General features: G+C 60.1%; 1 protein-coding gene across 1 annotated transcript; it reads left to right on the forward strand.

Moving 5' to 3' along the window:
- Positions 1-5302: 5302 nt before the first annotated feature.
- NMRK2 (nicotinamide riboside kinase 2) lies at positions 5303-8858 on the forward strand. Its single transcript, XM_079116044.1, has 7 exons — positions 5303-5467; positions 6687-6777; positions 7191-7239; positions 7322-7478; positions 7884-7955; positions 8268-8374; positions 8586-8858. The coding sequence occupies exons 1-7, from the start codon at positions 5442-5444 to the stop codon at positions 8669-8671; spliced, it is 588 nt and encodes a 195-aa protein (XP_078972170.1). The 5' UTR covers positions 5303-5441; the 3' UTR covers positions 8672-8858.
- The last annotated feature ends 2570 nt before the right edge of the window (positions 8859-11428 follow it).

Here is an 11428-nt window from a genome sequence, read left to right on the forward strand (position 1 = left end):
AGAGGCCTGACCCTATCCCACCTCTAGGGGCCGCCCTCCCCTGGTGGGGCGCCTGCAGGGGCTGTGCCCCTCCAAGGGTCAGAGCGGAACCGCGCATGCTGCCGTGCGCCCGGGGCTTTGGGGTGACGGAGGCACAGAGGCAGCTGTCACATGTCTCTGCCAGGTGGTGGGTGGGAATGGGCAGGTGTGGGCTCACCCCGATGACCGTCCTCCTGGGACACTGGGTGAGGGTCCTTCATGGACAGCAAGGGGCTGAGCTGGGGCCATGGGGGGCTGCGTGGCTTCGAGGCTGAGCGGGGGCCCTGGTTTCCTCCCCAGCGGGCCTGAGTACCCTCAGCAGTTTCTTGAAAGTCCCGTTCGCCTGCTGGCTCTTTAAGCACGCTGGGTGTCCAGCTCCTCCTGCGGCTCCCATTCTGCCTGGGGAGCTCACCTTGGGGACCCAGGAGATGTCCCTAGAGGAAAGACCTCTCTGACCCGAGGCCAGGCCAGCGAGAGGCAGGGTCCCTGTAGAGGGGTCAGCCAGGGCCACGGCCTGAAGGCAGGACGGGGCTGGGGGACCCCGAGCAGGACACAAAGGGTGAGCAGGACAAGGCTTGGAGGGGTCCGGCTGGGGGTCTGAGCTTCAGCCAAGCTCAGAAATAACTTTTTTAAAAGTGAGGTGATAGTCGCTTAACATGAAATTAACCTTTCTTTCTTTCTTTTTTTGTACTGGGAATGAGGCCCAGGGGAGCTCTACCGCTGAGCCACATCCGCAGCCCTTTTTTATTTTTACTTTGAGACAGGGCCTCGCTAAGTTGCTGAGGCTGACCTTGAACTTGTGATCCTCCTGCCTCAGCCTCCGAGTGGCTGGGATGACAGGCATGCGCCAGGGTACCGGGCAGGATCAACCACTTCGGAAGCACATCCAGTGGCTTGAGTACGTTCATGACGTTGTGCAGCTATCTAGTTCCAGAACAGTCCCATCACTCCGAAAGGGCTTTGGGCCTTGGTTTGCCGTGTGGCAGCTGGGCAAGCTGTCTGTCACCTCTGAGCTCCACGTGCCCGGTGCGCAGCCCTGCTCCTGGCTCGACCTCTGCTGGGTGGTGCTGGGGCAGTGGGACAGGTTACCCGAGACCCAGGAAGACGCCTTGAGAAGGGGACAGGGAGCAAAGGGTATGGGAATGTGAAGCAGCAGGGGCTGGACAGCAGCACCTCTGCCCCTCTGGACGCTACCCCAGAAGAGAGCACCTGGTCCCCCTCATGGCACCTGTCCAGTGGGACAAGAGACACGTCCTTTCCACGCTGCCCTCAACTCCCCACTGTCGTGCAGGCGACAGCTTTGTGTGTCAGGCCACAGCACAGCATCAGTGTGCTCAGCCTGCCCACTCCTCGGGCCCCGGCGCCGCGCGAGCAGCCTGCTTCTGCCAGTCCCTGTGGCCAGTGCCCTTCTGGTTGGTTTTGGTCGCCGTTTGCTTCTTTGCAGTGCTGGGGATAGAAGCAGGGCTCTGTGCAGAGGAAGGAGTGGCCGGGAGAGCTGGGCAGCCGGGCCACGGCCAGCGAGCTGCCCCGGCGCCTGGCAGGACAAGCGTTGGGAGGCCAGGAGTGGCGAACTGCGAGCCCAGCAGCCAGGAAGCTGGGCTGTGTCTGTGGCCCAGGGTCGTCACGAGGGCGGAGGCAGGGTGGAGGACTGGGCCCGGAGGCAAGGTATCGCGTCCCGTTACCATGAAAACTCCCGCCACAGAGGACTGGCACTCATGACGGCCACCACACGTTTGGCATGCTAAAGTGGGAAGGGGAAGCGAGTGGGGTGAGGTCTTCAGCCGGATCCGCTCAGGGAGGAGCTCCTCTGCGCCCACAGCTCAGCGCCAGAACAGGAGACACTGGCCGGCCTCCACTCCTCCTGCTGGCCTCTCCAGCCACCTCTGCCTCCACTGTCAATAAATCTGCACTTTGCCTGTTACTTCGGCAGATCTTGCGCAATCCTTTATTCGGGACACCAAGGACCTGGACCCAAATTGGACACCCCAACAGTAACATTGCTACAACAAATGACCTCGAACCCAGGGCTGCAAACCACAGAGCACTACTGTCACCAACTGGAGGCCACAAATCCAAAACGCAGGGTGAGAGGGGTCATTCTCCCCCTAGGGCTCCAGGGGAGGGTCCTTCTTGCCTCCCCACTGCCAGGGACTTGTGACCTCCGTTGGTTTCTGCGCCCGTCACTCTTGTTCCTGCCTCCATTGTCACCTGTCCCCCAATTTTCCCTCTTATAAAGCACCCTGCGATGACATTTAAAAATCACCTGGGGGGGCCATGCCTGTCCTCCAGGTGACTCAGGTGCGGGGGACAGGAGGATCCTAAGGCCAAGGCCAGCCTAGGCAACTTAGCAAGATCCTGTCTCAAAATTTTATAAAAGGGGGCTGGGGCGTGGCTGAGTGGCAGAGCAGGTGCCCAGCAGGTACGAGGCCCTGGTTCCATGCCCAGCACCAGGGGGAAGAACGTCCGAGAGCCAACACCAGCGTCCCACACCCGGTCGCAGGTATCTGGAAACTCCGCCTTCCTCTCATCTGTCTGGGGCCGTGTCTTCCTCCTCCGCATCAGCGAAAGCAGCCTGAGCGCAGAAGCGGGTCGGGAGTCCTGCCGTTTTCCTCGAAGCCAGAGATTCGCACAAGGGATCACGGGGGCCGGGGCGCAGCCCCATCGACCCGGGACTGCGCGTGCGCGAACCTTCCCGGGCTCAGCCCGAAGTAGGTCCTTTTCCCTTCCCGGGATCGCGGGAACAGACACCAAGCACTGGGCAAGCGGGCTCCTGCGGGTAGAGGCGAAGCCAAGTCGGAGAGCAGGTCTGAGCCTCCTGGCAGCTGACCCCTGCGCAAGTCGCGGGGCCTCCGCACAGGAAAGCACGGGTGGCACCTGCGGTCGCCTGGGCCCCTCCTACAGGCAAAGAGCAGGGCTGGCTCCTTTCCGCTTGGTGGCAGTCCCTCCCAGGCCCGCCTCCCTGGGCTGGATCCAGGTGCAGCAGGCCAGGTCCCTCCCGCCTCATCCAGGGTCCCCTTCCTCATCTTCGGAGTCGGAAACGCAGCGTCTTTGTTTTTTTAAACTTTTCCTCCACATTTTTTTTAAACTGGTGCGTTTCCGTTGCACATAATGGTGGGATTTGTGGTTCTGGATCAGCAGGCCAGCCAGTCATTCTGACCCTTCTGCCATCTCCAGGTCTCCCCTCCTGACGGCGGCTGGAAAAGGTTCTATGCTTTAAAAGTTTAGTGGCCCCGAAATGCACACAAAGCGCACTGAACCATGTGAGAGCCAACCGCTGGGGCTACTCCACAGGCTCACAGTGCAGGCCACCTGCGGCCCACCTCAGGGCTCCTGCACCTCCCCAAGCGCCCCACACCCCTCCCCCGGCGCCTGGCAACAGAGAATCTTCTTTGTATCTATGGATCTTTTTTTTTTTTTTTTTTTCCATTTAAAAAAGATCAAGCCAGGCATGGTGGTCTTTGCAGCTACTGGGGAGGCTGAGGCAGGAGGATCCCAAGTTCAAGGCCAGTTTCAGCAACTCAGCAAGATCCTGCCTCAAAAAAAAAAATAAAAATATAAAGGGCTGGGGTGTGGCTCAGTGGTGGAGCATCCTGGGTTCCATTCCCAGGACAAAATAATAATTAGTATTCTACATAGATACACATATGTATGTACATATACACACACACACACACACACACACACATATATCTTTAAAAAACTTTTATGAGAAATGGATATTTTCATTTAAAAGATCACATATATGTTAACATGTAGTGGTTGATTGTTGTTATTTTTAAATATCAAAGAATGTTTTAAATTTTTCTCAATTTCAACTTGGAATGTGGTCAGTATTACCAAGGACTCTGACTTCAACAAGAGTTCCTTGCTTGCTGAGTCTAGTTTTGCTTTTGGTTTTTGTTTCCTTGTCATTTTTTGCTGTCCTGGGGATGGAAGCCAGGCCTCAGGCACACCAGGCCAGCTCTCGACACTGAACTGCATCCCAGGCCCACTGAGTCTGCGTGGGAGTCACAAGGGACACAGACCAGACACGTGTGAGCTGGTTGCTGTTGCTGCAATGAACCCCTGAGGCACTCAGCTTAGAAACAGGGGTCGGGTGACTCAGGGCTCCTGCAATTGCATCCTGCCCAGCTGGGCAGTGCCCAGGGGAAGCTCCTGGCCGACAAACAGCTCACAGCGGACCAGGCAGCAGAAGGGGCACGGAGGGAGCCAGAGGCCCTCCACCCTCCCGGAGCACCTGCCCCCAGTGACCCAAGACCTCCCACCATGCCCTGGGACACTTCCCGACAGCACCAAGCCCAGGACCAGGCCTCCCGACAGCACCAAGCCCAGACCTCCAACACAGGCCTTTGGGGACATTCCAGACCCTGTGGCCTGGGCCGGGCGGGGCTGTCTGAAGCTGGTGGTGCTCCATGACTGCGCTCTCTGCCCTCCACCAGACCCCTGCAGGGCTCCCGTGCCCACCTGCCCTCAGCTTGGGCTCAGTTCCAGCAAGACCCTGTCAGACAGGCCCAGCCAGGATCCCACCTGGGCATCCCCCAACTGGGCCCTCATTGCCTGATACTCTGCTCCTACCACTTCCTGCCCCCTACTCCCTCCTGGGCTCTAAGTACCCACTTTTCCTCTGCTGTGTTTAGGGAGGCTCCCCTCCCCTCCCGCAAAGGCTCCTGAACAGAGCTGGCCTCCCCGGGGGTGTGGGGGCACGCTAACCACTCAGCTACCGCCCAGCCCTTCTTTATTTTATTTTTTTTTATTTTGAGGCAGGATCTGGGCATACTGAGGCTGGCCTCCAGTCACTAGGATGGCCCCTGTGCCTGGCCTTGCCTGCTTAAGAAGAGCCAGACCAATTTCCTTCCCTCACCAGTGTGGCGGGATCAGCAGGAACACCCCAGGGCACCCGTGAGCACATGAGGAATGGCCCCTGGTGTCACGCTGGCAGGGAGTCCAGAGGGACACTGTCTCGTGATTCACCAGTACGGATCCTGATCCCCTGGAAAGGAAGCTCCCATGGAGGCTGGGCTGGGGACGAGGGAGGCGGGCTCAGTTCCCCTTCCTTGGCGCCAGAGAAGCCGATTTAATGTCAGGGTCAGGCCAGGGGACACACAGGCGTGATATTTTTAGGGAGGGAAAGTGTGGCGGGTGACTGCCCAGCCAGGAGCTGGGAAGGGAGGCGGCCGGGGGCAGAGGGGGCCTCGCCCCGCGCTCCGAGCGGCTGCGACTAATTTAGGCAAAGGCAGCTTGGAGCTATTTCCATCTGCGGGGACAGGTGCAGCGCCCCGCCCTGGCCGCCTCCCCCGGGGCGGCCTCCGGGCTGCAGGGCCTATAAAGGCGGAGGGTTTTCTCAATGAAGCCGGGACCCGCACACTCCTACCCAGCGGCGCTGCCTGGAGCCCGTGCAGCGGGGTCCCCGCCGCCCAGCGGACATGAAGCTCATCGTGGGCATCGGAGGGTGAGCGCCAGGGCCAGAGGCCCTGCAGGGACCCAGGTGGGGAGGCCGGGAGGCCGCGAATGAATGGATCCCAGGTCAGCCCCCTAGCTCTGCACCTGGGGGGTGTCTGCTTGGAGGGGTGAGCCCTCAGCAGGACGGCCAGGGGGCTGGGTGCAGGACCCAGGGTTTCATTTTCCGGATATTTTCAGGGTGAAAAGCAAAATTCAGTAAGAAAAGCAGGTGACTATCCTGCAGGGCTGCCAAGGCCTTGTGGGCCAAGGGGCAGCCCGGTGGTGCCAGGAGCAAGAGCCCGGCTCCCGGGCCACTCAGTGTTACTGTAGAAGGCTCCCCACGCCACCCCTCCAGGGCCTGGCCCTGGTTTGTGAGCTTTGCTGTCACCCTCTGACCCTCCTGGGGCCTTGGGACAAGGGACCCTCAGACACAAGGCCGGCCTCCCCCGGCACCTGGACTGATGGATGTGGGCAGTTTTTAGTTCGCTTCTTGTAGTCAGTATGCAGAGGTCCCCCTTTCCCATGAGCCCTCCGCAAGGACTGCCCTCTGGCCCCCACTTCCAGCCTTACACCCCTACTCCCCAGAACAGGGGCCGTGTACCAAGTGTCACTGATTTCCAGAGAAGTCCTGGAAATCACCTGGTCAGGTCCCTGGTCAGCCCCGGAATCAAGATGAGCCCTTCTCTTTGCCACAGGGCGACCCACTGTCCCGGTTTCCTGCAGGACTGTCCTGGGATGCTCAGTGCCGAAGCCAGAAAAGTCCTGGGCAAACCAGGACGAGCAGGTCACCCAACTGTGCCAACCCCTGGTGCTGCCCGCAGCCGGCCCTGGGGATGGAGCCCGGGCCGGCGCACCCGGCAAGTGCTGTGCCACGGAGCCACATCACGGCCATTTACTCTTTGCTCTTGAGATGAGGTCTCACTAGCTGCCCGGGCTGGCCTGGAGCTTGGGGTCCTCCTGCCTCGGCTCCCAAGGACTTGGGATGGCAGGTGGCCACCTGTCCATTTATACCAGGCTTTTTCATTTCCCTTTTCCTGCCTTTGGGTCACAGGCAGGTGGTGCAGGGATGGCTCGCAAGTCCTTGGCCTCGTCCAGGTGTGGAGTGAGCCTCTAGCTTTCCTGCTGCATGTACCTGTTCTTTCCTGGCACACCTGCCCGGGCCCGGGGCCTCTGGGCCGTCCTGCCTCCTTGGGGACAGGACTGCAGCTTCAGCCGCGCTCTCTCCACAGCATGACCAACGGCGGCAAGACCACTCTGGCCAATGGCCTCCGCAACTCACTGCCCAACTGCTGTGTGATCCACCAGGATGACTTCTTCAAGGTAGCCGTCCTTGCCTGGTGGTCCGGGCTGGAGGGTGTGCGGGGCAGGTAGCCAGGCCTCGCAGCCCCACGCGCTGCTGCCCAGGGCCCATGCAGGTCGCACACAGGGTCCACGTCTTGCCAGCCTCCAGGTGACCCTGAACCTGAGAGCCAGGGAGGCTGCCCTGGGCCCTTGTGTGCCCAGACCTGCCAGGTGGGGCCCAGGAGGCCAACGGAGAGCGGCTAGACAGGTCCAGCATCACGAGGCTCCTGTGATGTGCCCGACCCCTCCACCTCCACATTCCCATCTGCAAACAGCCTCACGGAGGGTGAGGGCTGAGGAGAGGGTGGGTGAGGGGCTCCACCTGGGCCCCGGGGCTGGGTGGGGCCCGCAGAGCAGCACTGAGCCCTTGGCTCTGGGCTCCTCTGTTTCAGCCCCAAGACCAAATAGCAGTTGGGGAGGACGGCTTCAAACAGTGGGACGGTAAGAACACCGCTGCCCTCGGTCCCACGTGCCCATGGTCCCTGGGCCCCTGCCTCCCCTGACCCTGTGCTCCTGTCCCCAGTACTGGAGTCCCTGGACATGGAGGCCATGCTGAGCACCGTGCAGGCCTGGCTGAGCAACCCTCAGAAATTCGCCCGCGCACACGGGGTCAGCATCCAGCCCGGCGCCCCAGACATTCACGTCCTCCTCCTGGAAGGTTTCCTGCTGTACAATTACAAGTACGTGCCTTGCCCACCGGTTCCCTCTGGTCTAGGTCCCACCATAATTCTATTTTGACAGACAGAAGACCAAGGTCAAGCAGTGTGGGGGGGGGGGGGGCACAGAAGCCCAGAGAATCATCTAGAATCTCAGCTTTCCCAGGAAGAGTAGCCACCAGAGTGACCTTCGGCCTTGCTGTGTGACCTTGGGCAATACAGTGTACCTCTCTGTGCCCGCTCCTTGAGGGAGTGGGGTGATCTCATCACGGGGGCCTGCCGCAGGCCTGCTGGCCAATGCTAGGTCCTTCTCTGACCCCTAAGTTATTGGGCTCCGATCAACCCAGCCTTCCCCACCAGGAAAGTGCCTGGAAGCCACAGCTGTGGGGGAAGCTCACAGGAGCTGACCATGCCCCACCCTCTGCCCAGGCCCCTGGTGGACTTGTACAGCCGCAGGTACTTCCTGACCGTCCCGTATGAAGAGTGCAAGTGGAGGAGAAGGTGAGCTGTGGGCCATGTCCTGTGTCCCGGAGTGGGACAGTCACCAGCCAGGGGACGCCGGCGGGACCCCAGGCTTCCCAGGCGCGCTGGTTGAGGGCAGTGGGCACTGCGCGGGCCAGTGCTCTGTCTCAGGCCCAGAGAGCGCAGCCGGGCCGCAGCCCACACGTCCTCAGGGTAGAGCCGTAGGAGCTGCACTTGGCCCTGCCCTTCCTGGAGGTGCTCTCCCCGGGCGGGTTGCTGGGCCTGGGTCTGTACCAGGCACGCCCTTCTGTGACGTGGCTGTCGCCCTTTCTTGCCGGCCTCACTCCGCAGCACCCGCAACTACACCGTCCCCGACCCTCCTGGCCTCTTTGACGGCCACGTGTGGCCCATGTACCAGAAGTACAAAGGAGAGATGGAGGCCAGTGGCGTGGAAGTGGGTGAGTCCCTGCGCCAGACAAGGCCCCGTCCTTCAGCCCTCAATCCTCCGCCCTCCCATTGGGGAAACCCGGACGTCCCCCCGAGCCCACTCAGTCCCTCTGGCCACGGATCCGCCGCCGGGTCTGCAGTCCTGCTGCCCCTCCCCCGCAGTCACCTCCTCCTGGCAGCCGCCCCAGCCAGCCGGGCTCTGACGGTGGCCTTCCGTGTCAGTGTACCTGGACGGCCTGCGGCCCCGTGAGGAGCTGCTCCGTGGGACCCTGGAGGACATTCAGAACTCGCTCCTGAACCGCTCCTAGGCACCGCGCACGGGCGGCACGGGATGGCCAGGCCGGCACCTCCTGGCCCCGCACCGCGTGGCCGATTCCTCTGGGTGTCTGTACCCGGGAGAGCGACCCCACTTGGAGGTGGCAGCTGGAGTCCAGCCCCCAACACCTTCACACCCTCACCTCAACCTGACGATTAAACTCAGTCCTGTTTTTATAACCCCGGGCTCCAGTGTGTTCTGTTCGAGGAGCAGGGAGGACCCTTGGGCAGTGCTGGGAGCCCTAGCTACTTACGGTCTCTGCCTGTTTGGAGCCCTGCCCGTGCCTCTGGTGGGCTGTGTGGGGCGTCCCAGGGGACTGGGTGTCCCCAAATGCAAAACTTCCCCTGTGAACTTTCAATCAGCAGCTGGGCTCAGAGCCCGGCCAGAGCTTTCCTTCTCTGGGCTGAGCCTGCTCTTGCCTGTCCTTGTCCTCCAAGACTTAAGTTGATACCTACTGTGAAGGACTGGCCAGAATCTTCCTCCAGCCGATGTACCCGTAAAGCACTCGCTTCCTGGCCGTGAGCTAGTCCCCTATGCCCTGGAACTCACCTGCCTGAGCCCTCCTGGCAACCACCCTGCGGCACCTAACCACCCAGGCCCGTCCACCTGGAGCCGAGCCGAACCAGGCTGAGCCTCAGAGCAGCTCTGTGGAGCTAGGATTTAAACCCCGCTCTCTAAACTGGTGGGGACGCCAGGATTGGGGTTGACCTGAGGGTGACACCCTGTGGCCACCCATGGAAATGCAGTTTCAGGCAGAAGGGCCCCCCAAACCCTGCAGTCCAGATACATTTGGACAAAACCAGAGAACATCTGGAAATGATGGGGGTAAGAACAGAGAGAACCAACCACCTGGGGACCCCCAGTGCCACTCCTGAATACACCCAAGAGAATCGAAGGGCTGAGGACTGGGTTGGTGGCAGAGCCCACCAGCAAGCCCAGGCCCTGGGGTCCATCCACAGCAGCACAGAAAGAAGAAAACATTGAAAACTGGTGTCCAACCAAAACGCGCAAGGAGATTCAATGGGCCTGAGGCGGAAGCAACCCGAATATCCCGCACGGGTAAACGGACAAGTGGCATGGCCACGCACGCCTGGGGCATCCTCAGCCAGGTCAGGAGCAAGGCGACAGCTGCAGCGTGGACGGACCTGGGGACCTCGTGCTCAGCGAGAGCCAGACACGCAAGGCCACAGTGCCGTGTGTGACCCAGTGGCAGGAGGGTCCGGGACACGTGTCCAGAGATGGGACGTGCATTATGGGTGCAGGGCTGGGGAAGGACGGGGGACTGCTCAAGAGGGCAGGGTCTCCTTTGGGGGTGATAGAAGGTTCTGGAAATATGTGGTGGTGATGGTGGCACAACCTGGTGAATACACTAAAAAAAAATTGAAGTCTACAGTCAGCGAATAAAGTGCCTGGTGCTAACTCTACACCACACAACTCTTCAAGAAGTCCTTCAGGACTTGACAACCAAAAGCCACGCGCGCAGTGTGACTTGTATTTTACCCAGTGGTGTTTTCAACTTTATGACGAATCAAATTACAGTGCATTACAGTCATAGCAGTAAATTGGGCCCATGGGTTTTGGTTGGTGCGTGGGTTTGGGGGTTTTGCAGGACTGGGGGTGGAGCCAGGCCACGGGTGCTGGGCAGGAACTCTAGCACTGAGCCATGTCCCCAGCCCTTTTTAGTTCTTATTTTGAGACAGGGTCTTGCTAAGTTGCAGAGGCTGGCCTTGAACGTGTGATCCTCCTGCCTCAGCCTCCCACACAGCTGGGATGACAGGCATGGCCACCCCACCTAAATGCAGTTTTGTTATTTATTTTTTATTTATGTATTCTATTCTGTGTGTGTGTGGTGCTGGAGTCAAACCCAGGGCTTCACACAGGTAGGGCAAGTTCTTGATCACCAAGCTACTGGTTTTACATTTTTAAATGACCAGGGGAAAAAACTTTAAAAGAATTAAATTTTCCAACACATGCAAATTATATAGAATTCAAATTTCAGAGTCTATAAATAAAGTTTTATTGGCACACAGCCACACCCACTGGAGTCCAAGCCAGCCTGCAACTGCTCCCTGCTGTCAGTAGCAGATTGAGTTACCATGACAACACAGATTGTCTGGTCTACAGGGTCAAAATCACTGACATCTGCCCCTCAGCAGAAAACCTGCTGATCTGTGTATATGTGAGGCCCAGAGCCCAGGGCCCCGGGAGGCAGCCTCGGGGGAAGGCAGGCAGGAGCAGCCGGGGAGGGGACCTGGATGACTTGCCAAGGCTTGCCCTTTGCCACAGGCACGCAGGGTGCTGAGGCCGATCTGCTGGTCACAAAGCCCAAAATAGACTGGATGGGACAGGGACATAGTTAGAGGTGACTCTGGGGCAGCCAGAGCCCTGCCTGTTCAGTATTGTTGCAAGAATGGGAGCAGCAGCCACAGGATGACAGCTCAGAGAGGTGGACCATGGCCAGCCTGCCCCTAGAACCCTGCGTCACGTGGAGTCCCCACGTGGCCCGGCAGTCCCGATTTGGGGCCTTGCCCAACCCTGGGAAGGGGGGGTCTCACAGGGTGTTTGGAGGTCCACGTTCACACGTGATGCCTAGCAGCACGACCAGGCCCATCGCCAGGACGTGCCCATCCACAGCCGGGAGCAGCAGCTTCGGCAGGAAGGGCGCAGCCAGCCAGGGCCTTCCGGACGTGCCCGAGGCCGGCCGCCGCCCCCATGCCCAGCACTGCAAAGAGCAAGCGGGGACAGGAAG

Source organism: Sciurus vulgaris (assembly GCF_902686455.1).
Source record: "Sciurus vulgaris genome assembly, chromosome: 16".
NCBI classification, from domain to species: Eukaryota; Metazoa; Chordata; class Mammalia; order Rodentia; family Sciuridae; genus Sciurus; species Sciurus vulgaris.